The 25,548-nt window shown below is 43.3% G+C and overlaps 1 protein-coding gene across 1 annotated transcript in view; it reads left to right on the forward strand.

Moving 5' to 3' along the window:
* The first annotated feature begins 3,340 nt into the window (after window positions 1-3,340).
* The window catches only part of IL13RA1 (interleukin 13 receptor subunit alpha 1), a 75,943-nt gene continuing 53,735 nt past the window's right edge, over window positions 3,341-25,548 (forward strand). Inside the window, exons 1-2 of the mRNA XM_062183525.1 lie at window positions 3,341-3,514; window positions 17,267-17,406. Of these exons, the coding sequence (XP_062039509.1) occupies window positions 3,436-3,514; window positions 17,267-17,406 (219 nt within the window). The 5' untranslated portion in view covers window positions 3,341-3,435. The remainder of the gene's footprint in view (window positions 3,515-17,266; window positions 17,407-25,548) is intronic.

The following is a 25,548-nucleotide window of genomic DNA, read 5'->3' on the forward strand; positions in this document are numbered from 1 at the left end:
ATTGTAATCCATAAGCTGTACTTTGGAAATTCATATTCATTAAATAAAAGTTAAAAAATAAATAAATAAATAAGATAAAAATAAAAAGTAGTTACATCATCCATCACACACATCCACCTCTTTTTTAGGTGTAGAGGGCAGTCAAATAAGAATAATTACCCCTAACACCATTTACTGTCAGAACATAGCAGGTACAGTAAGTGAAGAATAATTACCCCCCCCAACCCACACACACTATGGTCATGCCTTAATCCCCAACAGTTGTGAATATGTGTCTTCACACATAAAGACTTTACAGAAATGATTCAAGCATTTTTTTTTTGACAGGCAGAGTTAGACAGTGAGAGAGAAAGAGAGAAAGGTCTTCCTTCCATTGGTTCACTCCCCAAATTTATGCTACGGCCACGCCGATCTGAAGCCAGGAGCCAGGTGCTTCCCTCCTGGTCTCCCATGCAGGTGCAGGGCCCAAGCACTTGGGCCATCTTCTACTGCCTTCCCGGGCCACAGCAGAGAGCTGAACTGGAAGAGGAGCAACCAGGACAGAACCGGCGCCCCAACTGGGACTAGAACCCAGAGCACCGGCGCCGCAGGCAGAGGATTAGCCTAGTGAGCCACGGTAACGGCCCAAGCATTTTGAGATAGGAAGATTATTGTGGATTACTGGTAATCACAGTCTAATCAAAAGGGTCTTATAAAATTATTTATGTATTTGAAAGGCAGAGACACAGAGACAGAGAGAGGAAGAGAGAGACAGAGTTCTTTCATCCACTGGCTTATTCCCCAAATGCCCAAAATGGCTGAGACCAGCCAGGAGCATGAAATTACATTCAGGTCTTCCATGTGGGTGGCAGGGACTCAAGTACTTGAGCCATCAACTGCTGCTTCCCAGGGTGTGCATTAGCAGGAAGCTAGAATTGGGAGCAGAGTTGGGACTCTGATATGGGATGCAGGCATCCCAAGCAGCAAACTACCAGGCCAAACACCACCCCACAAGGAAAAAGAGGGAAGGTGGAAGGCCAGAGTCAGAGAAAGAAATGTGACAAGGGAAGCAGAAATCTGAGTGGTGTAGCAATAAGCCAAGAAATGCTGGCAGTTTCTAGAAGCTGTCAAGGACCCAGATTCTCCCTAGAATCTCCAGAAGGAATGCAGTTCTGTCCACACCTTGAACTCAGTGAGACTTCTGTCCTCTAGAACTGTAATACATAAATGATGATAAGTCACTAAATTTGTGGTAATTTGCTACAGCAGCAGTAGGGAACTCATCATGGTTCTCATTTTCTTTCCTCCCCATTCTCATTGACCTGTGTAGGCACCCAATTTCATGTATTCAGCATGTATCCTTTCAACTCACCTTCTATCCTCTTTAAAACAAATCTATAGAAAGTTGGAGGGGCTGCTGCTTGCAGTGCCAACATCCCCGGCTGTTCTACTTCCGATCCAGCTCTCTGTTATGGCCTGGGGAAACAGTAGAAGATGGCCCAAGTGCTTGAGCCCCAGCACCCACATGGGAAATCTGGAGGAAGCTCCTGGCTTTGGATCGGCACAGCTCCAGCCGTTGTGGCCATCCGGGGAGTGAACAAGCAATGGAAGACTCACTCTCTCTGCCTCTGCCTCTCTAACTCTGCCTTTCAAATAAATAAATAAATCTTCATAAATAAATAAATAAAGTTGGTTGTATGCTTTTAAAAATACAAGTTTTGCCGGCGCCACGGCTCACTAGGCTAATCCTCCGCCTTGCGGCGCCATCACACCGGGTTCTAGTCCCGGTCAGGGCACCGGATTCTGTCCCGGTTGCCCCTCTTCCAGGCCGGCTCTCTGCTGTGGCCCGGGAGTGCAGTGGAGGATGGCCCAAGTGCTTGGGCCCTGCACCCCATGGGAGACCAGGATAAGCACCTGGCTCCTGGCTTCAGATCAGCGCAGTGTGCCGGCCACAACAGCCATTGAGGGATGAACCAATGGAAAAAAGAAGACCTTTCTCTCTCTATCACTGTCTACTCTGCCTGTCAAAAAAAAAAAAATACAAGTTTATGGTATTTTCGATGTTATTTTTTAAAAAATCAGAGTCAACATATAAATATATCATTACATAAACTGATGAGCCTGGATTCAATCTGGGCTCAGGCTCTTGATTCCAGCTTTCTGCTTAAGTGGACCCTGGGAGGCAAAGGTGGCCTGTGTCCCCACTGCAAGCATGTAGGGAGTCAGCCAGGGGATGAGAGCTCTTTTTTTATTTCATTTTTTTAAAGACTTAAGTATTTATTTGAAAGGCGTCTTCCATCCCCTGGTTCACTTCCCAAATGGCCACAACAACCAGGGCGCCAGGGTTGGGCCAGGCCAAAGCCAGCAGCCTGGAACTTCATCTGGGTCTCCAACGTGGGTGGCAGGGGCCCAAGGATTTGGACCATCTTCTGCTGCTTTCCAAGGTGCATTCCCAAAGAACTGGATTGAAAGTGGAGCAGCCGGCGCTGTGGCTCACTAGGCTAATCATCCTCCTGTGGCGCCGGCACCCCAGGGTTCTAGTCCCGGTCGGGACGCAGGGTTCTGTCCTGGTTGCTCCTCTTCCAGTCCAGCTCTCTGCTGTGGCCTGGGAAGGCAGTGGAGGATGGCCCAAGTGCTTGGGCCCTGCACCCGCATGGGAGACCAGGAGGAAGCACCTGGCTCCTGGCTTCGGATAGGCGCAGCGCACCGGCCTTAGCGGCTATTTGGGGGTGAACCAACGGAAGGAAGACCTTTCTCTGTCTCTCTCTCTCACTGTCTAACTCTGCCTGTCAAAAAAAAAAAAAAAAAAAAGTGGAGCAGCTGGGACTCGGACCTGCACCCAGACGGGATGCCGCCTTTGCAGGCTGGGCTTTAACCTGCTACGCCATGCCTGCAATGCCATTTGTACTTATCACAAAGCACGGCGTGCACCAAGTTCCCTACTTGGCCTTCCCAAGTCCACCTAGTGAAGTAGGACTGGGAATACTAATCCTGGAGTCAGAGTTTAGTTAACAGCGGCTCAGAGGCCAAGGGCCTCTAGACGCCAGGTTTCCAAACTCCCAGGACAAAGTTCTTTCCCTAGATGACCCAGCCCTTGGTACCTCTGAGGCCTTGACAAGACTGCACGCAGAGGTGAGGAAGAGGGAGCGGAGGGCCCGGACTGGGCCGGAACGTGGTCAAGGAAGTTCGGTCGGGTCGTGGACTGGGTTCAGGAGCGGCAGGCGGCGGCGGCGGCGCAGCAGCGAGGTCAGGTGTGGCGCGGCAGGAGCCGCCGCGCCCCGCCTCTCCGCCCCCGCGCGCCGTCTCCGGTTACCTGAGGCCGGTGGGCGGGGCCGCCTTCCCGTCTGCGCCGGCCCTCAGCCTCCAGGGAGGCTGAGCCGGGAAGTGGGAGAGGGAGCGGAGGAGGCGGAGACTGCCGAGGTTCCAGCCCGGCCGGGCTCCGAGGCGAGGGGCTGCATGGAGCGGCCGGCTTGGTTCTGCGGGCTGTTGGCACTGTTGCTCTGCGCCGGCGGCGGCGGCGACGCCGCGCCCACAGGTGAGTGCGACCCCCGGGTCTGCGGCGGCGGTTGGAGGGACCGCGGTGGTGGGGGTCTAGGCCAAGAGGCCCTCAAGGGTTCTGCGGGGCCGAGGACCGCGCCGCGGGTGCGCTCTGGGGGTTGCCTTCGAGACGCCCGTCCCTCAGCGACCGCCGTTTTCCGCGCCTGGGCTCCAGGGCCCGGCGCTCGCGTTCGGATCGAGGTGGGTGAGCCGGGAGCGACGGGGTTTTCCGGACACCAGGCGCGGCAGCGGAGCAGGCGGACGGCGGGTTGCTGTCACACTGAAGTTGCGCCGTCGGGAAGAGTGGACGAGGCTGGCGCAGGAGGGCAGGACCGAAACATGCCCGCCGCGTCCGAGGGCCGTGGGTCAGCGTCAAGAAGGTCGCCTGTGAGAGCCCAGGAGGGGCTGAGGACCCAGAAGTCGGCAGAGACGGCGACCCGAGTCCGAGCGGGGCGGGACTGCTTGTCAGATCCTGGCTATCCAATAGTAGCTCCGGGGGTAGAAGTGGAAGGGACTGATATCAGTCCCGGTGGAAAAAGGATGTGAGAGTCACAACCTCCTGTGGCCTCCAAGGAATCCCATGGGGAACCCGGAGCAGCATCAGGACAGATGCTTTTTTTTTTGTTCCCTCCCTCCCCCGTTAACAAACTTTGTAATTTGGAATAATTTTCATATTTGTGAAAAAGTTGCAAAATTAGTTCAGAAAGTGTTGTGCAGCAGCTTACTTCCTCAACCCGGCACAGTTGCTGTAGAAAATTGAGGACAACCCCTGGCACACATGAGCTTCTAGACATTTTGCAGGACACCGGTAGCTTTGACTGGTATACGTTTTATGATCCCATTGATACAGTTCGCTTGCTGCATTTTTGCCAGCGTGTTGTGTTTTAAAATCCAAGTTGGAATGTTGATTAGGAAACTTTAGTGCTCTCTGTTAATTTAGCCAACAAAATCTATGCAGTCTGCTCTGTGCCAGGCAGTGTCGTAGGGGCTGAGAATGTAGCAGTGAACACAACAGATCAAGTCCCTGCCCTGTGGAGCTAAGCATATTAATGGGGAGGGACTGGAATGGGATATAAACTACATGATATGTTAGGATGGTGCTAAGTACTATGGAGAAAAAGCAAAGCAGGGAAGGATTTGAAACATTCATTTATTTGTTTATTTGAAGGGGGGTGCAGAGATCTCCCAAGCACTTGGGCTGTGACCCGCTGCTTCCTAGGGTTTGCATTAGCAGGAAGCTGAATTGGACTCAAACCCAGGCAACTCTGACAGGCGAAGTGGGCATTCCAAGCAGCATCTTAACTGCTATGCCAGACACCCGGCTCCCAGGGAAGGAGTTTGTCAAGGTGGGGTGGGAAGACCTCACGGGAAAAAGTAGCATTTTTTGAGTAGAGACCTGAAGGAGGCTTGAAGTTTGTCGGTGGATAAATTGCTCAGGTGTCTGCCTTGTCTGGTACTGACCTAGGCTCTGAAAGTTGACATAGACCTTTAAGAGTGTACCGTAGAGTAGGGCACGGAGTGCCACTATGTTCCTAAAGCGGGAAAAAGTAAATATATGAAACTTGTATAACTTAAATAAAATATTTATATATTAAGAGAGTGTACAGCAGAATCCTAACCCCCAAATTACCTCTAGTGCAGTTGAAAACATCGGATTTCCATAATCGTGTGGTGATATTTCACTCCAGAGGAAGGGAAGGGACTTATCTAAGGTCACCCATCTCATCTGTCTCCTGATTTTCACAGTACTACTCCAGCACCCTCCCTCCTACAAATGCCTACCTACACATAACCTCAAACAACATCTGGCCTTCGAGACAGTAGTGGAAATCCCAACTTAATCAGTTTTGTCCCGGTGGTTTGTTAGTAGCCTGGTTACTTAGCATACAGAACTGTATTTCCCCATTAGAAATATCAATACAGTTGCATTGAGGTATGGTGAGGAAAAAAACATTAACTATCTCTAGTCAAGAGACTTGAGTCTTACCAGTGCTGACCGTTAGCAGCTGTGAGACTCTGGGCTAGTCCATTGGTCCCTTCATTCTGCCAGAGTTTTCTCATGTGCAAAATGAGGTGATTGAACTCATTAAGTTCTGAGAGCTCCTGCAGCTCTGGTCATCTGAGTGTTTATAAAAGTGATTAGATTATCAGTGTGATTTAGTCTGTCCAGATCAATAGTACATAGTGTGGCATTTCTTAATACCAACAGCTAGCATTTTATAGGGCTTACTCTGTGTCCCGCAGATCTCAAAGTACTTTATTTATACTATTTCGTTTAATATTTACAAACAAGCTAACCCATTGGTGCTGTTATGAGTCTCGTTTTGTATATGAGGAAGCTCAGGCACAGGAAGGCCAAGATCCTTGCCCACAATCGGGGAGATCCAAGCTTCCAACCCTGGCGGCCTGCTTCCAGAGGCCATGCCATTAACCCCTATCTATATTCAGTACCTCTCTCAATAGAAAGGAGGAGAGTCCTTAGCTGGCAGAGAAGCTCCACATCTCCCAGGGTAGCAGAGCAAAACTGGTTAGATCCCATAAAAGGATGAGGGCACTTCAGGTTCATGCATATATTTTTTTTCATAATACATCTTTTCCATGAACTTTTTGAAGATCCCCTTACCTGCAGGCCATTTGTTAAGAAGCAAATGATCATATATTGGAGACTCACTTTATAATGGCCAGATTGTAGTTCAAGTAGTAAGTACTGTTGGCATTCAGAAGAGAGGAAATTGTGAGTGATGGTAGTTTCATGGAAGAGGTAAATAAAACTTGAGCTAGCCCTTCAGTCTGGAGGGAATTTGAATAGGTGGAAAAGTTTTTCCCAGTGAGAGGGATGGCAGGAACAGAGACCCAGAAATGAGGCTGAGAGTGCTCCTTTGTGATCAGTAAGAAGACTGGTTGGGCAGGAAGGAGTGTTAGCAAAGTCAATTCAGGCAGAAGAGCTTGGCGCAGGGCAGAGCATGAAGGAAATGGCACTTGGAGGAGAAGCAAGTGGGGAGACTTCACCGAGAAGGGAAGCCACTGGAGTGCGAAGCAACTTGGGAATCTCAGGGTACTGGTCTTCACTAGAAGGATGTGCCCGCAGCGCCTCTTGTCCAGGGCCATGATTTACTTGTGTTTGCCTGCTGCATAGGGCAGGCCAGAGCACATAAGTATGTTTGGGTTGATTAAGAAAGATGTTGCAAGAAAAAGTGGACAAGAGTTAATGACTGAGTGGATGTGAGGAAAGGAAATGGATGACTCATATGACTCTTGTGATTTCCTTAACTTTTCCCGAAATGTGCATGACTCTGTCCGTCCCTGTGATTGGACAGGAGAGAGAAAAAGCTGTAAGCTAAGCACAGTGTTTTATAATTAAGGAGTATTGATTGTATTACCTCCTACTTCAAATAGGATGTTGTGCTAAATGATTAAACAGACTGACTCTTTCGGGGGTCTCAAGATTAGCTGAATCCTTTCCTCCTTCCGTCTCCCCTTCTGAAGTCAGTGGTCAACCCCCAAGAAATAGTTGTAATGAGATGTTTAAGGAAAGCTTGTCAGATAAAATGGATGCTTTTTCCATCTCAAAGGTACAAGTCAGATTCAGGGAAACCCAAAGCAACTGTTCAAAAAGAAAGCAGGTAGCTAACACTTACATAGCACTTGCTTTGTGCAAGTACTGTTCTAAGCATTTTGCCTGTATTATCTCATTTAGTCTTTTACTTTGTTTTTAAAAAGACTTATTTTGCTTACTTATAAGTCAGAATTACACAGAGAGAGATGTCTTCCATTTGCTGGTTCACTCCCCAAATGGCCTCAATGGCCAGGGCTGAGCCAGACCGAAGCTCGGAGCTTCTTCCAGGTCTCCCACATGGGTGCAGGGACCCAAGCACTTGGGACGTCATCCGCTGCTTTCCCAGGGGCATTAGCAGAGAGCTGGATTGGAAGTTGAGCAGCTGGGACTGGAACCAGCGCCCACATGGGATGCCAATGCTGCAGCTGGTGGCTTAACCCCACTTGCCTCAGCACTGGTCCTCATTTAGTCTTTATAACAACCGTTTGCAATAGATTACTATTATCATTCTCATGTTACAGTGGGTTAAAGCCCCTGCATGCATCACTGGCATCCCATATGGATGTTGGTTCAAGTCCTGGCTGCTTCACTTCTGATCCAGCTCTCTGATAATGCTCCCGGGAAAGCAGTGGAGGATGATACAAGTCCTTGGACCCCTGCACCCACCTGGTAGACTGGGGAGAAGCTCCTGGCTCCTAACTTCGAATTTGCTCATCTCAAACCGTCATGGCCATTTGGGGAGTGAACCAGCAGATGGAAGACCGCACTCTCTCTCTGCCTCTGCCTCTCTGTAACTCTGCCTTTGAAATAAATAAATCTTAAAAAAAGAGTATTTATTTGAAAGGCACGGTTGCAGAGAGAAAGGCAAAGACAGAGAGAGATCTTCCTATCCACTAGTTCACTCCCCCAATCACCACAATGGCCAGCGCTGGGCCAGGCCAAAGTCAGGAACCAGGAACTCCATCTGGGTCTCATATGTGGTGACAGAGGTCCAAGGACTAGGACCATCTTCTGCTGCTTTCTCAGCTGCATTAACAGAGAGCTGGATCAGAAGTAGAGCAGCTGAGACTTGAACTGGCATGCTCCTGAGATGCTGACATCATGGTCAGCAGCTTAACCCACTGCGTCACAATGCTAGTCATGTTTTGTTTCTTTTCTTGTTGAGTTTTAGTTCTGTGTACCCTGATTATTAATTTCTTATCAGATATATGATTTAAAAATATCTCCTCCCATTCTGTGGGTTGCATTTTTATTCCACTGATATCTTTTGGTGCACAAATTTTTAAATTTTCCATTAAGTCTAATTTGTCAAGTTTATCTTCTGTTACCTGTGTCTTTGTCATATCCAAGAAGTCATTGCCAAATTCAATGGCATGAAGCTTTTCTCCTCTGTTTTCACCTAAGAGTTTTATAGTTTTGAGTCTTAAGTTTCAGTATTTGGTCCATTCTGAGTTAATTTTTGTATTGGGATTAGATAAGGGCCAACTTCATTCTTTTTGCATGGATAACCAGGTTTCACAGCACTTGTTGAAAAGACTGCCTTTTCCCCTTTAAGTGGTCTTGGCACTCTCATCAAAAGTCATTTGACTATGTGTGTGGTGGTTTATTTCTGGGCTGTCTTTTCTATCCTATTGGTCTGTGTGTCTTTATTCCAGTACCACTTGTTTTGATGATAATGGCTTTGTAGTAGTTTTTGAAATTGCTGTGAGTCCTTTTGAATGAATGAATGAATAAATAAATAAATAAATCTTTTAAAAAATATATAGTTTAACTCTTTCAAATAAATAATAATAAACATTTTTTAAAAAATGGGGCCGGCGCTGTGGCCTAGAGGGTAAAGCCGCCGCCTGCAGTGCTGGCATCTCATATGGGTGCTGGTTCAAGTCCTAGCTGCTCCACTTCCAATCCAGCTCTCTGCTATGGCCTGGGAGAGCAGTGGAAGATGGGCCAAGTCCTTGGGTCCCTGCACTGGCATGGGAAGACCTGGAGGAGGCTCCTGGCTCCTGGCTTCAAACCAGTGCAGCTCTGGCTGTTGCGGCCAACTTGGGAGTGAACCAGCAGATGGAAGACCTCTCTCTCTCTCTCTCTCTCTCTCCCCCCCTCACCTCTCCCCCTCTCCACCTTTCCCCCTCTCCCCATCTTCCCCCTCTCCCCCTCTCCTCTCTGTGTGTAACTCTGTCAAATAAATACTAATAAACATTTTTTAAAAATTGCTGTGAGTCCCTCACATTTGTATTTTTTTCTAAGATTATGTTGGCTATTCAGGGTCCCTTGGCAATTCCGTGTGAACTTTAGGATGGACTTTGCAATTTATACAAAAAATATCATTGGGATTTTGATAGGAATTTCATTGAGTGTGTTGTTCACCTTGGGTTATATTGACATCAGTGTTAAGTCTACTAAAATGTGAACATGGATATGCTTCCATGTACTTAACATCTAATTTCTTTCACAAATGTTGTAGTTTTCATTGTACAAAACTTTTACCTTCTTGGTTAAACTGATTCCTGAGTATTCTAGTCTTTTTGATGCTATTATAAATGCATTTGCTTTGTAATTCCCTTTTCAGATTCTCCATTGTTAGTGTATAAAAATGACGACTGAGCTTTTTGTATGTTGACTTTGTATCCTGCCACATTGCTAAATTCTGTTATTAGCTCTATTTTTTGTGTGTGGAACTTGAGGTTTCCTGCATCTAAAATCATATCATCTGTGAATGGAAATAATTTTACATCTTCCTTTCCAGTTGAACGTCTTTGTCTTTCTTATTTAACTGATCTGGCTAGAACTCCTGTTATTATGTTGAGTGGAAGTGGCAAAAAATAGGCATCCTTATATTGTTCCTGACTTTAGAGGAAAAGCTTTCAGCTTTTTATCATTGACTCTGATGTCTGCTGTGGGGTTTTTATATATAGATGTTATTATTTCAAAATAGTTTCCTTGGATTCCTAGTATGTTGAGAGTTTTTATTATGAAAAGGTGTTGAATTTTGTGAAATGCTTTTTCTGCATCAATTGAGATGATCATGTTTTTCCCTTCATTCTGTTAATGTGATGTATTACAGTGATTGATTTTTGTTTGTTGAACTTTCCTTATGTTACAGGAATAAATCTTAGTTGGTAATGATATGTGATCCTTTTGGTATGCTTCTAGATTTACTTTGCTGGCCTTTTTGTTGAGTATTTATGCATTGCTGCCCATAAAGTATATAGGTCTATAGTTTTCTTTTTAAAAAGATGTATTTATTTGAAAGTCAGAGTGAAAGAAAGAGATCTTCATCCACTGGTTCACTCCCCTAATTGCCACAACAATCACGGCTGGGCCAGGCCAAAGCCAGGATCCTGAAACTCCATCTGGATCTCCCACATGGGTGCAGGGGCCCAAGCACTTGGGCTATCATTTGCTGCTTTTCCAGACACATTAGCAGGGAGCTGAATAGGAAGCAGAGGACCTAGAACCCTGGCTGATGCTCAAATATGGGATGCCTGAGTTGCAAGCAGCAGCTCAACCTGCTGTGCCACAGCACTGGCCCCCAAGGACTTTCTGTGTCAGAAGATGTTTGATTACCGATTTACTCTCCATACCAATTATAGGTCTGTTCAGATTTTCTTTGTTGTCATAATTTAATTTTGGTAGGCTTTGTATTTCTAGGAATTTTTTTTCCATTTCATCTAAGTTATCCAATTTATTTGTGTACAGTTCAAAGTACTCTCTAAACATTTTTATTTCTGTAGAATTGATAACACACTCAGTTTCATTTCTTATTTTTTTATATTTATTTTTATTCATTTTAAAGAGTTACAGAGAGAGGTAGAGACAGAGAAGTAGAACAGTGGGACTTGAACCAGAGCCCATATGTGATGCTGGCGCTATAGGCCAGGGAGTTACCTTGCTGTGCCAGAGCGCCAGACCCATTTCTAGTTTTAGTAAGTTCAGTTTTCCTTTTTTTCTTAGTTCATCTAGCTAGAGATTTGTTAATTTTGACAGTCTATTCAGAAAATCAACTTTTGATTTTGTTGGTTTTTCATATTTTTCTGTTACCTATTCCATTTATCTCGCCCAATCTTCATCATTTCCTTCCCCCCCCTTTTTTTTAAATTTATTTGACAGGTAGAGTTACCATGAGAGAGACAGAAAGAAAGGTCTTCTTTCCATTGGTTCACTCCCCAAATGGCCACTACAGCCAGTGCTGCGCCGATCCGAAGTCAGGAGCCAGGTGCTTCTTCCTGGTCTCCCATGTGGGTACAGGGGCCCAAGCACTTAGGCCATCCTCCACTGCCCTCCCTGGCCACAGCAGAGAGCTGGACTGGAAGAGGAGCAGCCGGGACTAGAACCTGGTGCCCATATGGGATGCTGGCGCCCCAGGCAGAGGATTAGCCAAGTGAGCCACAGCGCTGGCCCCTCCTTCCTTCTAGTAGCTTTGGATTCAGCTCATTTTTTTCCCCTAGTTTCTTAAGTTGGGTTGTTGATTTGAAGGCATTGTTGTTTATTTTTTAAAGATTTATTTTATTTATTTGAAAGGGAGAGTTAGAGAGAGGGAGAGAAGTCTTTCATCCACTGGTTCACTCTCCAAATGGCCACAAAGGCCAGGGCTGGGCCAAGCTGGAGCCAGGAGCTTCTTCCAGGTCTCCCACATAGGTTCAAGGGCCCAAGCACTTTGGCCATCTTCCAGTGCTTTCCCAGGTGTACTAGCAGGGAGCTGGATCAGTAGTAGAGCAGCCAATACTCGAACCGGGGCCCACATGAGATGCTGGTGCTGTAGGCGGCTGCTTAACCTGCTATGCCACAACGCCAGCCACTTTCTTGTTTTTTAATGTAAGTATTTATAGCTATAAATTTTCCTATTCTGTCTCCTAAGTTTTAAATGTTTACATTTGTGTTCTTCATCAAATTTGAGAAGTTTTAATCCATCAGTTTTAAAATTCTTTTTCTGCCCTTTTAGTTTTCTCTGTTCCTTCTGGGACCCCTACAGTGCTTGTTAGCCCTTGGATGGTTCAGTCTCTTTTCCTCCTCTTTCTCAGACTCAGTAATTTTCCTTATCCCATCTTCATGTTTGCTGACTATTTCTTCTGCCTTCTCAAATCTGCCTTTGAATTTCTGTAGTGAATTTTTCATTTCAAGTTACTGGAATTTTCATCCTTAGAATTTCTTTTTGATTTGTTTGTAGGCTTTTATCTCTTCATTGATATTTGGGTTTTTGATTGACAGAATTTATTCTACATCTTTATGGGGTACAGTGTTTTGTGTTAGTACACTTCTATATTGATCTACTTGGGATATTTAGGTCAGATATTTCCATTTTGTTTATACATCATTTTCTTGAGTGTTTCCATTTTCCTTTAGTTCTTCAAACATCTGTAAGATATTGTTTGAAAGTCTGTCTAGTTTCTGAGCCATCAGATCTTTTTCAGAGATCATTTCTCTTGATTATCTTTTTGAATTTGAATTGTCATATTTTCTTCTTCTCTTTTTAATGCCTAGTTTTTAGTTGTTGAAAACTGAACATTTTAATCTAATATGTAGTAACTCCAGAAAGAATGTTCTCCCCCTTTCCCAGAGGATTTTTTTGGTTACTATTTTTGTTTATTGTTATTTTTATTGTTGTGGGCTGTCTCTGTGTTGAGGAACAGCTTGTAGCATGACCAGTGGCATGCATAGTCACTTTCTAATTGTCCACATATGTGCAATCGTTTTTGAAGATCCTAGTCTTTAATGTCTAAGCTCCTAAACAGGAAAAGGGGAAAAATGCTGGGTAGGAAAGAGCCCAGTTTTTTAAATCCCCTAGAAAGCACTTTAGCTTGGTGGAGGGGTGTTTGTAACACCGAGGGAGGTACTACAGCAAAGACCACCAGTCATTTTGCAGAAGGAACAATTAACAATCAGGTTACAGATCACTAATATTTCAAGGACAAAGTCCTTTCTGCTCACCCTGGCTCCTGCAAGGTGTTCACAGGCTGTTCCAGAACCATGGGCACAATTGTTTGCCGTGGGATTGAGACTGATGGATGGATAGCTACTACTGTGCTAAAAGCTAAACTTGAACAAAATTGATTGAAGTGAATTACAATTTACAGTCCAAGCCTTCCTCTAGAAATTGACAAACCTTCTAATTGACTCCAGAGTTCCAAAACAGTTACATCAGACAGATTTTGCCAGTATAGTTGTCTAGGTGATGAGACAGATTCCTGGTGCTTCCTACTTTGCCATGATCCCCAAATGGATATGTGTGCTTTCAAAGTTACAGGTACTTTAAAATTTACTGTATATGGGTGAAATGATCATTTTTCCATTCAATTACTGTTTGTAGCCATTGTCTATATTCCCACTGAGGGCCCTTTTACCTTTTATTTGTAAAACTTCTTAGTTGGTGAAGCATTAACCCTTTTTACTATAATGTAAATTTAAAATATGTCATCTCAAAAACTAAAGAAAAGGAGAGGGAGAGAGGAGGAGGGAGGGAGGAAGGGAATAGCATTATATTCTTAGAATTGTATCTGTGAACTATATTGAACCTGTTAAAAACTAATTAAAAATAAAAAATTAAAACCTTTCAAAGGAGAGAGGGATGGAGAAAAACCCCTGGCTTGGGGGGAAGGGAAGTATTGCAGATAGCTCCAAGTATCCTAGAATGTAAACCAGTGCAAATATTTGAGTAAATAATACTTGAAAACAGATGAGAAAAATTAATTCTGTCTGAGAGATTAGAAGTAGAATATTGCTCTATTTCAAAATCAAGATTAAAAAAGTAGGTTTTGGAGCCGGTACTGTGGCATAGTGGGTTAAACTGTCACCTGCAGTACCGGCATCTCATATGGGCATCAGTTTGAGTTCCAGCTGCACCTCTTCAGATCCAGCTCTCTGCTAATGTACCTGGGAAAGCAGTGGAAGATGGCCCAAGTGCTTGGGCCCCTGCACCCATGTGGGAGCTCCTGATGAAGCTTCCTGGCTTCGGCCTGGCCTTTATAACCATTTGGGGAGTGAACCAGTAGGTGGAAGATTCTCTCATTCTCCCTCTCCCACTCTATCTTCCATCCTCTCTCTGTCACTGTGCCTTCCAAATAAATAAAAATAATAAATATTTTTTAAAAATAGATTTTAGGGGCTAGGTGCAGTGGCACAGTGGTTAAATTGCTGCCTTTGATACCTGCAGCCCATATCAAAGCATCTGAGTTCCAGTCCCAGCTTTACTTCTGATCTAGCATCCTGGTAATGCACACTCTGGGAGGCAGCAGGTGATGGCTCAAGTGCTGGGAGACCTGGGTGAACTTAAGGCTCCTGGCTTAGTCCTGGCTAATTGTGGACATTTGGGAAGTAAATGAGTAGATGGGAGATAATCTTTCCCCCATGCCCTTTTCAAATAAAATAAATAAATAAAAATTTTAAAATAGGTTTCAAAAGGTCTTAAATTAACTTGAAAACTGAGATACAGTTGAAATTAATCCTAAAGAGGTAATGTTATTGTTAGGACTACTTTTACTTTTGTGTGGGAATGGGTGGTGAATGGGTAGATAGAGCATCAGGAAGTGCCAATCCAGATTTCTTAGGTTTTTGCTACACTGTGTTTCTGGAAACTACAGAATAAAGCCAGTGGTCCTAAAACTGATTGTAGGCCGGCGCCATGGCTTAACAGGCTAATCCTCCGCCTTGCGGCGCCGGCACACCGGGTTCTAGTCCCGGTTGGGGGCGCCGGATTCTGTCCCGGTTGCCCCTCTTCCAGGCCAGCTCTCTGCTATGGCCCGGGAAGGCAGTGGAGGATGGCCCAAGTCCTTGGGCCATGCACCCGCATGGGAGACCAGGAGAAGCACCTGGCTCCTGGCTTCGGATCAGCGAGAAGCGCCATTGGAGGGTGAACCAACGGCAAAAAGGAAGACCTTTCTCTCTGTCTCTCTCTCTCACTATCCACTCTGCCTGTCAGAAAAACAAAAACAAAAACAAAAATTTTAAAAAACTGATTGTAGTCTCTAGTAGAAATAAAGTCTTTGGGGGCTCTCTACCTGAAAAATGATTTGACTTCAAAAATACTATGACATATAAGAAAGGCTAAAATGAAATTGCCTGTCATTGCTTGAAGTCCTAATGATACTGTTGTTGCCTGAGCCATTTGTGCACCTTGGTAGTAGCCAGTTTTTTTTTGTTTTGTTTTGTTTTGTTTTTTCATTTTATTAGAAAGAAAGAGGGTGGGAAAGGCTAGCAAGATTCCATCTGCTGGCTCACTCCCCAAATATGCATAACAGCCAGGGCTGGGCCAGGTTGAAGCCAGGAGAATGAAGTCAACCTGGGTCACCTATGTGGATGGCAGGGACCCAAGCACTTGAACTATTATCTGCTGTCTCCCAGAGTGCACATTAGCAGGAAGATGGATTGAAAGCAGAGGAGCCAGGACTTGAACCAGGCACTTCAATGTGGGATATGAGTGTCCCAAGCAACTAAACTGCTGTGCCATACACCCATCCCACTAGTTGGATTTTTAATGTGACACACTAGGAATTCTTTACTTATACATGGCCTTGTCCTGCTCTGGGCTCCCCCTCCTGTGGTTGGGCCTTTGGAAAAGATAGCAATAGTAGAGTTGGAAGAGAAGGAATGAATATTGTAGACTGCCAACCAAGTAGCTGCTATGTATGGAGTTGACAGGGAAATCCCAAATATGTAGTGCTCTGTGATATTACTGTTTTGGGACAAATGTAATTTTTGGCTTAGAGAAGAAGATAAAAATATGAATATTGCTGATTTTTTAAGAAGCCTAGTATTGGGCATCAAATATAAAATTTAGCTTTTATTTCATAAATGTCTGTAACTGTGGTCTTTGATAATGATTGAGTTTTCTACTTTAGAAAATTTGGGAGATGATTTTTAAATGTTTAATAAACTTTATTTTAGAATAATTTTTATTTAAAAAATATTCTTGTATATCCCTTGCCCAGTTTCTGGGGGATGATTTGATAGTCCTGGTCTCAGGAGAAGTTCTCAGGAAAGATTAAAATTATGTTTCTTGGTTTCTCTTCTTTCCCTTCCCTCTTCCAGCTTTTAGAATCAGACCTCAGGGGAAAAACAAAGGCTGCTAAATCTCTTTCTCAGTACTTCTTTGGAAAAGCTATAAAAACAATTACCAGATCGTGTTAGCAAGTACAATTCAAGATGAATTTCTTAAATGCACAGAACTGCTGAAAGTGAACTATATATCTATATATACGAGTGAGATGTGGAACCCAAGTGTAGGGAAGCAGAAATTCCTTGGAGGTACTAATGTGCTCAGGCTAGCGTTGTGGCACAGTGGGTTAAGCTGCCTCCTGCAGCACTGGCATCCCATATAGGTACCAGTTCTAGTCCTGGCTGCTCTGCTTCCTATCCAGCTCCCTGCTAATGGCCTGGGAAAGCAGTGGAGGATGGCCCAGTTGCTTGGGTCCCTGCAACCACGTGGGAGACCTGGATGACGCTCCTGGCTTTGGCCTGGCCCAGACTGGTCATTGTGGCCATCTGCGGAGTGAACCAACAGATGGAAGATATCTCTCTCTCTCTCTCTCTCTCTCTCTCTCTCTCTCCTTTTCTCTTCTCTCTCTGTGACTCTGCCTTTCAAATAAATAAATCTTAAAAAAAAAAAAGTGTCTTCTCTGTGTCCACAGTATAGCAAGTACAGTCATCTTTCTGTATCTGTGGGTTCTGCATCTGTAAATTCAACCAACTACAGATAGAAAATATTTTTAAAAAATGTCCCTGTACTGAATATGCAGAGAGTTTTTCTTGTCACTATTCCCTACACAAGTCTTTACATATCGTGCACATTGTATTAGCTACTATAAGTAATTGAGAGAAGCTTTAAATTACACAGAATGATGTGTGTAGATCATATGTAAGTACTGCAGCATGTTATGTAAAGGATTTAAGCATGTGCTGAAACAGAAGGAGGGGACTGTTCTTGCATTTACTGGCCATGTAATATGTGCCAAGTGACCTCAGTCATTTCATCTTTAACATGGGGCTAATAGTAGTCCGTGTGCCAAAGGTCATTTTGACGATTAAACAGATCCATAAGTGTAGAATATTTAGAATATCAGCTGGTTCAGTAAATGTTAGATGTTATTAACTCAGCTATTATTTTTCTTGGACTCTAGGACTTGTGAGAATGGATTGAATAAACCATTACAAATACTGGCTGGGATTGATCAGTTTATTTCTTGTGCTTGATTTGAACAGAAACTCAGCCACCTGTGACAAATTTGAGTGTCTCTGTTGAAAATCTGTGCACAATAATATGGACGTGGAATCCTCCTGAGGGAGCCAGCCCGAATTGTAGTCTACGGTATTTTAGTCACTTTGGTGACAAACAGGATAAGGTAAGTTTTGTGATATATGTTGTATTGATGTAGTAAAGTGAATGCCATGAACTGGAACTAAGAGTAAACCAAATTCTAATCTTCCAAGTGGGACTTTTATTTTGAGTTGTTTGTGTCCAGATTTCAGTTGGGACAATTATAGACACAACTATTGACAAAATTGGACATTTAAAAACATTTGGTAGGGACCAGCACTGTGACATAGTAAACTAAGCCTCTGCCTGCTGTGCCAGCATCCCACATGGCATCGGTTTGTTTCCTGGTTGCTCCTCTTCCAATTCAGTTCTTTGCTTATGGTCTGGGAAAGCAGTAGAAGATGGCCCAAGCCCTTGGGTCCCTTCACCCATGTGGGAGACTTGAAAGAAACTCCTGGTTCCTGCCTTCAGATCGCCTCACTCTGGCTGTTGTGACCATTTGGGGAGTGAGTGACCATTTGGGGAGTAAGTGAACCAGCGGATGCAAGACCTTTTTCTCTGTCTCTCCCTCTCTCTGTAACTCTACCTCTCAAACAAATTAATAAAAAAATTTAAAAAAAGAATTTATCTATAAAACACATTGAATCTGTAAAGACTAATTAAAATTTTAAAAGCATTTGTTTGTTATTTGATAATGAAATGCTATTGAGATTGCTCTGATATGAAATATGAGATATCTTTACCTATTAGGACTTCACTAAATAATTATGTCATCGCTCAGATTTGTTCCTGTGTTCCTACCTGTAGCTGTATTGCCTTGTATCTGTATAACACTTTCAATTTTTCAGGGAATTTTCACACTTGCTATCTTCCTTATCACATGTACAAATATGCAAGAACTTTATGGTATAAGAGTATATGAGCATATGGAAAGTGAAAAAATGGGATGTCGATGGCAGTTGGGTTTGAGTACAGTTTCCTGAAGGCTGAGGAAAAATGAAGGAAACTTTGAACCTATCCAGTCAGATGTAGGCAACTGATTGAAGCAAATTTTTATTAACACAGTTGGATAATTTCAGGTTATGTTAATGATATTCAGCTATTTTATATCTTTGTACCTTCTTTGAGAGAGAGAAAGAGATGAGGTGTTTGGGCTTGAATTTGTCTAGGATTGTGAGGAGGCAGAATGAGAAGTTATTAGCAACCGTACTTTGGTCACGCAATGCACATTCATGAGGAACCTGGCACTAAACCATTCATAGATGACCTCTTTCTGGATCAGGGTTTTATATGTAGCAGAGCAACTCCCTCACTGCAATCTATTGAAACTCAGCCCTCAACACAAGGGTTTGTAAAAACACACATGCACGCATGCCGGGAAAAAAAAAAGTAATTAAATAAATAGTACTTTGGAACTGTGAATCGTGAAATCACTATGTTCAAGCAGCTTTGATGGCAGAACTAGATTCTAGTTGGTATAGTACTCTTAGATGACTCACTGGGCTGGGGTAAGTTACTTAGCTGCTCCAAGCCCTAACATTGTTGTATAGAAAGGATGGCCCTACTCACTTTTCTGCCTTGCTGGGACATGGAACACAGTGTATGTGAAAGTTTAATAGTGAGGATAGAATAGGCTTTCTGACTGGAAAGAAATTTGTTCATCTGTCTTACTATCCCCTTCCCAGCTGAGGTGTTCATTTATGCCTTAGGTGTTGATTGACAGAATTGAGGCAGGTTGGAAGTATTTGCATTTTAAAATAGCTGCTCTAAATAAGAAAGACTAGATACTTGTAGCTTGAAACTTCTAGCACTTCCCTTTTATGTATTGTTGGCTTCCTCCTGTTCCTAAGGCACTTGCCTTAGGCATATAGGGCCTTTGTGCTGATTTGTTGTAGCCCAGCCTGGAGAAAATCCCTAAAAGACTGTTAGGTGTCTGTAGATCTAAACCCCATAGTCACTAAGTATCTAACCAAGACCCTGAGGAGACATCACCTTTCAGACCCCTTTGCTTTAGCCTGTCAAGCATCAATCAGGTAGACATGCTGATATTCTAGCCCAGAAAGGGAGCTACTTTCTCAGCATACCTACAGAAATCTAGACTTAAAGAAACTTTAGCAGGCAGTGGGATTAGAATTATGTTTGATGGGGTTGGCTCCATGGCGCAGTAGGTTAATCCTCCACCTGTGGCACCGGCATCCCATATGGGTGCCAGTTCTAGTCCTGGCTGCTCCTCTTCCGATCCAGCTCTCTGCTATGGCCTGGGATAGCAGTAGAGGATGGCCCAAGTCCTTGGGCCCCTGCACTGGCGTGGGATACCCGGAAGAAGCTCCTGGCTCCTGGCTCCTGGCTTCAGATCAGCGCAGTTCCCGCCATTGCGGCCATTTAGGGAGTGAACCAACAGAAGGAAGACCTTTCTCTCTGTCTCTCCCTCTCACTGTCTGGAACTCTACCTTTCAAATAAATAAATAAAATCTTTAAAAAAAGAGAATTAGGTTTGAAATTTTCTCTTTCCCATTTCAAGTGTGTGACCTTGAGCAGATAGATCCCTTTATTAACCTCTCTGAGTCTCTTGATTTCTTGCTTGAAAAATTCGGGTGACATGAGGGGCAATAATAATACCTATTCATATGGATAATGTCTGTATTAGAGGGGATAATGTTTGTAATGTACTTGACACAATGTTAGTGCTAAGGACTTAGGATACTTCAAAAAGTTTGTAGAAAATGCAGTTAAAAGATAATTTATCAAGATCCCTGGTTTTTCACAATATGTTTTCCATGAACTTTTTAGTAACCTTTATAATTGCTAGTTTTTATACTGTTTGGTTGAACTGCATGAAATTGCCACTTGTGTAGGACAAAATTCTGAGTATTGTCAGTAGCCTGTAAATCAGCCAAATATCTTGTTTTCCCTGAAGAGACCAGATGGAGACTGCAAAGGGTGACTTCTGCCCAAGACCTCCTCAGTTATTTTAGCCATTTGGCAATGTTGGTGGCCATCACCCTGCAGTTATGATAAAATGCCGATAGAATGTGATAAAATTCCTTCCAATTCAATGAAGGAGCATTTCTTGTTTAGCCTTTTTGAAATTTGCCATCCTGAGCCTAAATATGAGTGACAGGAGTAATTTTCTTGCCTCTTTGTCCTTTGCATGTAGCACTAACATCACCAGGCAAAACTGGGACATATATATCCTTGAAGCATGTTGCAGCAATGGCATCATGATAGTTTGTCCATATTAGGGGCCTTAGGCCAATGTCTAAAGGTCCCAATTTGCTAAATGAAATAAATTGTGGAGGTCATTTCAGTGTTCAGATTGGAGGCTGATCAAGATGACAGAAAGGGATTTATAGATGATTTTTAAGAAAAGATTAGTTAACTGGCTGTCCTCCATCTTTGTTTTATTAATGCCTGTTCTCCAATTTGACAAGTAGAAGACAGATCTAGCTTTCCTACCAAGACATAGGAAAGTCCCACTAGGCTAATTAATCAAAAGGCCATTCTGTGCAGTCATCTAGAGAGGCAGAAGCTGAAGCTGATGATTGTCCTTTTGGAAAGGAATTATGGAATTGCGAAAGGTGTGATGTAGCCAAGTAAACATTGGTCCTGAGAGGGAAGAGATCAGTTCAAGACTTTGGTCATTTTTTAAAAAAGATTTATTTATTTGAAAGAGTAAGAGTGAGAGAGAGAGAGAGAGAGAGAGAGAGAGAGAGAGAGAGAGAGAGGTCTTCCATTGCTGGTTTACTCCGCAAATGGCTGCAACCACCAGAGCTGAGCCAGGAGCTTCCCCTGGATCTCCCACTTGGGTATGGGAGCCCAAGGACTTGGGCCATCCTCCTCTGCCCTCCTAGGCATACCAGCAGGGAGCTGGATTGGAAGTGGAGCAGCCAGGACTTGAACCGGCACCCATATGGGATGCCGGTGCTACAGGCTGGGGCCTTAACCCACTGTGTCACAGCGCTGGTCCCGGTCATGATTTTTGATAAGTTTTCAAAGGAGACCAGATACCCTGAGAGGTGGACTGTAATGTCATACAACAGCTACCAGTGAGATGCAAAGAAGCATACACATGTCATCAAGATCTGATGGGAAAAATTTATTTCCTTGTCTGACAGATACAAGTGTGCTTGACTTGGCAAACACTGATAATCAAGGTTCCTACATTACTTGCGTCAATTTAATAGTGTTTGCCTTAATCTTTAAAAGAGATTTTTAAAACTTAAAGATTGAATATCCCTTATACAAAAGCTAGAGACCAGAAGTATTTCAGATTTTGGAAGTTTTCAGCTTTGCAGTATTTACATAGATTTCATGGATTGCATATGCTTAATCTGAAAATCCAATTTTAAAGCATTTGAGATTTCAGATTAGGATGCTCAACCTGAATTTTTTTTTAATCTTTACTGTCTCTTTTTTTTAAAAAAAAAAGTATCTATTTATTTATTTGAAAGTCAGAATTACAGAGAGAGGGGGAAAGACACAGAAAGAGATCTTCCATTTGCTGGTTCACTCCCCAGATGGCTGCAACAGCCAGAGTTGTGCCAGACCAAAGCCAGGAGCCAGGAGCTCCATCTGGGTCTCCCACATGGGTGGCAGTGGCCCAAGCACTTGAGCCATCATCTGTTGTCTTTCAGAATGTAGTAGCAGGAAGCTGGATTGGAAGCGGAGTAGCCAGGACTCCAGTCAGTACTCTGTTATGGGATGTGGATGTCCCAAACAGAGGTTTAATCCACTGTGCCATACTGCCCACCCCTATAATAAAATTTTTTGTGTAATAAAATTCCTCAACTCTCTAACTGGAACAATATCTTAGAAAAGAATTGAGTTTTTTTCCTGATGATTCTAATTTATGGTATTTGACCATACATCTTTCTCCAGTGTCTTCAAGGAACAAATGCAACTCCCAAACAGGAATTATCGAGGTCCTTGTGTCATGGTGGTTCCTTCAGGGATGCGTAGGAATTGTATTTATTAAAATTGTGAGGTTGGTGAAATTTGCATTCAAGCCTTCCTTCTACCATGTTCATGGTCCATAAGTGGGGGGAGTGTGTCTGGTCTTTAGCTTCAGATTCGGAAACCTTATTTCCTTAGCACATACTCATCTCTCTCAAAGCAAATCCATATTTTTCTGTGAAAAGTATAATGGGGAAGCATTTTAGAAGGACTTTTCTCCTAAACAGATGGAACTGTTGCGTTCCATCTCTGTAGGCAAAGCCTATGTGGGAAGCCAAATGATAAGTAGATTTCTTGGAAAGGAATCAGGAATTAGTTGTAAAAATGTACTTGGCTAAGAATAGCTGGATGCCCCATGGAGGGTAAGCATAACTTTGCCAGGACAAATATTCAGTGTCCACATACTAAATCACCCTCTCTTTTCTCTCTGCCAGGATTTTTGCTCATAGATCTATGTATTTTTTTAAAATTTATTTATTTGAAAAGCAGTGTTACAGAGAAAGAGGAGGGGGAGAGGAGGAGAGGGAGAGAAAGAAAGAGAAAGACAGAGAGATCTCTTCCAAACACTGGTTCACTCCCCAAATGGACACAATGGCCATTTTTTGATTATTGATTTGCTAGCTACTTCTCAGAGAGCATCCTATGTCCTGCTTGTGAGGGTACCTCATATTTGCCCTCATGATCACCTGACAGCAGACATATGAAATAGTGGAATAGCTCCTTTGGGTGGTGTAAAAAGCTAACTATGATAGATTTTCTCTTCCGTGGCCATCAGCATGTTGTGAAAGGACATACTGTCTCGAACTTGAGTCTGAAACTATTGCAAAACAGGAAGCACTTTTTAAAAGTAGCTCTGTTCTTAATTATTCCAGCTCTGTCACCTTGAGAAATTTAATTTCCTAGAAAGGCCTTTAATTTTATTACTTTAAATCATAATAGTCACATTTGTGATTTATGTCTCCATAATGATAAGTTGGCTTTCTGTGGTTCCACAAAGCTTATTTACTTCTCAGAATAAGAGTGTATATACTCAATGTATATAACAACCCTTGAAATTTATGCATGTATGAGATTGTGGTGGGATGATGGAGATCTTGATGCTTATATCATGTTGAAGAAGAATTTGCAAGCTGACAGGGTCAGTGAGCAAAGCGAAGTTTATTGAAAGTGAGAAGCCTGCTATAGCAGTCAGGAAGGGGAATCCAAGGGAGGAGTTGCTGAAAAGTGAGTACAGATTTAACCAATCAGGAGAGGAGCAGAATAATAGCCAATCAGAAGGTAAGGAGAACAATCAGGAAGCCAGAATAGCAACCAGGAAACTAAAAGTGTATGCTAATAAGGCATGTTTCAACAACCAGACATTGGAGTAGCCTGTTGTACACTAAAGTGTGCTGAGTTTCAATTAGGTCTGGTCCCTCCACTCAACATCTGAAGATTACATTGTGTATGTTTCCCCAACTCTAATCTCCCCCTCCCTCAGGGCTCCTGAAGAGTTACATCATGTGTTTCTTTTTTTCTTAATACTTTTTTTTAAAGATTTAGTTATTTACTTGAAAGTCAGAGTTACACAGAGAGAGAAGGAGAGGCAGAAAGAAAGAGAGGTCTTCCATCCGATGGTTCACTCCCCAATTGGCCGCAATGGCCGGAGCTGCACCAATCTGAAGCCAGGAGCCAGGAGCTTCCTCTGGGTCTTCCCACATTGGTGCAGAGGCCCAAGGGCATGGACCATCTTGTACTGCTTTCCCAGGCCATAGCAGAGAGCTGGATAGGAAGTGGAGCAGCTGGGACTCAAACCGGTGCCCATATGGGTTGCCGGCACTGCAGGCAGCGGCCTCACTGCTACGCCACAGTGCCAACCCCAACTTATGTGTTTCTTTGCTGTTTTTCCTTCCTGTCCAGGGGCCCCTGGAATCCCTAACAAGATAGTGGATATAGTCCAACAATCTAGCATGATATTTAATGGAAAGGCTGTCTTTAGCTCTAGGGCCCATTCCTTCACTTCCTCTCCCCAGAGGTAACCATGAGTACTGAATTCTTAAAGCACCCCCACAACCCCACCCCCACTTTTTTAAATCTTCGTGTTACTCTGCATCTGTTTGGAATTTAATGTTGATAATCATTTTGTGTCTCCTTTAAAATTTCTTTGACAGTTCACATGTTTGTACGGTAGAATTATAGGTAAATTTCATGATGATTATACATTTGAAATGTGAGAATCCTATTTTATCTGTACCAGAGTTTTTCATTATTCTCACTATTGACATTTGGCACATATTAATTCTTTTTTATTTTTAAATTTTAACTAATGTTACAAATTACATATTTAAGAAGTATTATTGATGTTTCTAGACACACATCCATGTGTAATACTCAACTCAGGATAAATATATCTTCTCAAAATGTTTATCATTTCTTTATGGTAAAAAATTTTTAAAACCTTTCTTCTAGTTTAAAAAATATATACAGTACATTTTTTTTAAAAAAAGATTTATTTATTTATTTATTTATTTGAAAGCCAGAATTACAGAGAGGCTGAAGCTGAGGCAGAGAGAGACAGAGGTCTTCCATCCTCTGACTCATTCCCCAAATGGCTGCAATGACCAGAGCTGAGCTGATCTGAAGCCAGGAGCTAGGAGTTTCTTCTTGATCTCCCACTCAAATGCAGGGGCCCAAGGACTTGGGCCTTTTTCTGCTGCTTTCCCAGGCACACCAGCAGAGAGCTGGATCAGAAGTGGAGCAGCCAGAACTCAAACTGGTGCCCATAGGGGATGCAGAAACTGAAGGTGGCAGCTTTACCCGCTATGCCACAGTACCTGCCCCAATAGTACATTATTGTTATCTATAGTTGTCCTACTGTAAAATAGATTATCAGAACTTCTTACTGTTTTCAACCTGTAACTTAGTACCCATTGATCAATCTTCCTCCATCCTACCCTCCACTCTATTCTCTCCAACAGCTGCTAACCACCATTCTACTCTCTTCTTTGTGTGAGAGCAACATTTTTAGACTCTACATATGAGAAAGATCATGTAGTGGTTGTCTTTGTGGGTCTGGTGTATTTTACTTAACATAATAACCTCTAGTTCCACCTTTTTTTTTTTAAAGGATTTATTTATTTATTTGAAAGGCAGAGTTAGAGAGAGAGAGATATCATCCATCTCCTTGTTCCCTCCCCAAATGTCTGGAGCTGGGCCAATCTGAAGCCAGGATCTTCCTCTTCTGAGTTTCCCCTGTGGGTACAGGGGCCCAAGTACTTTGACCATCCTTTGCTGC

Source organism: Lepus europaeus, chromosome X, assembly GCF_033115175.1.
Source record: "Lepus europaeus isolate LE1 chromosome X, mLepTim1.pri, whole genome shotgun sequence".
NCBI classification, from domain to species: domain Eukaryota; kingdom Metazoa; phylum Chordata; class Mammalia; order Lagomorpha; family Leporidae; genus Lepus; species Lepus europaeus.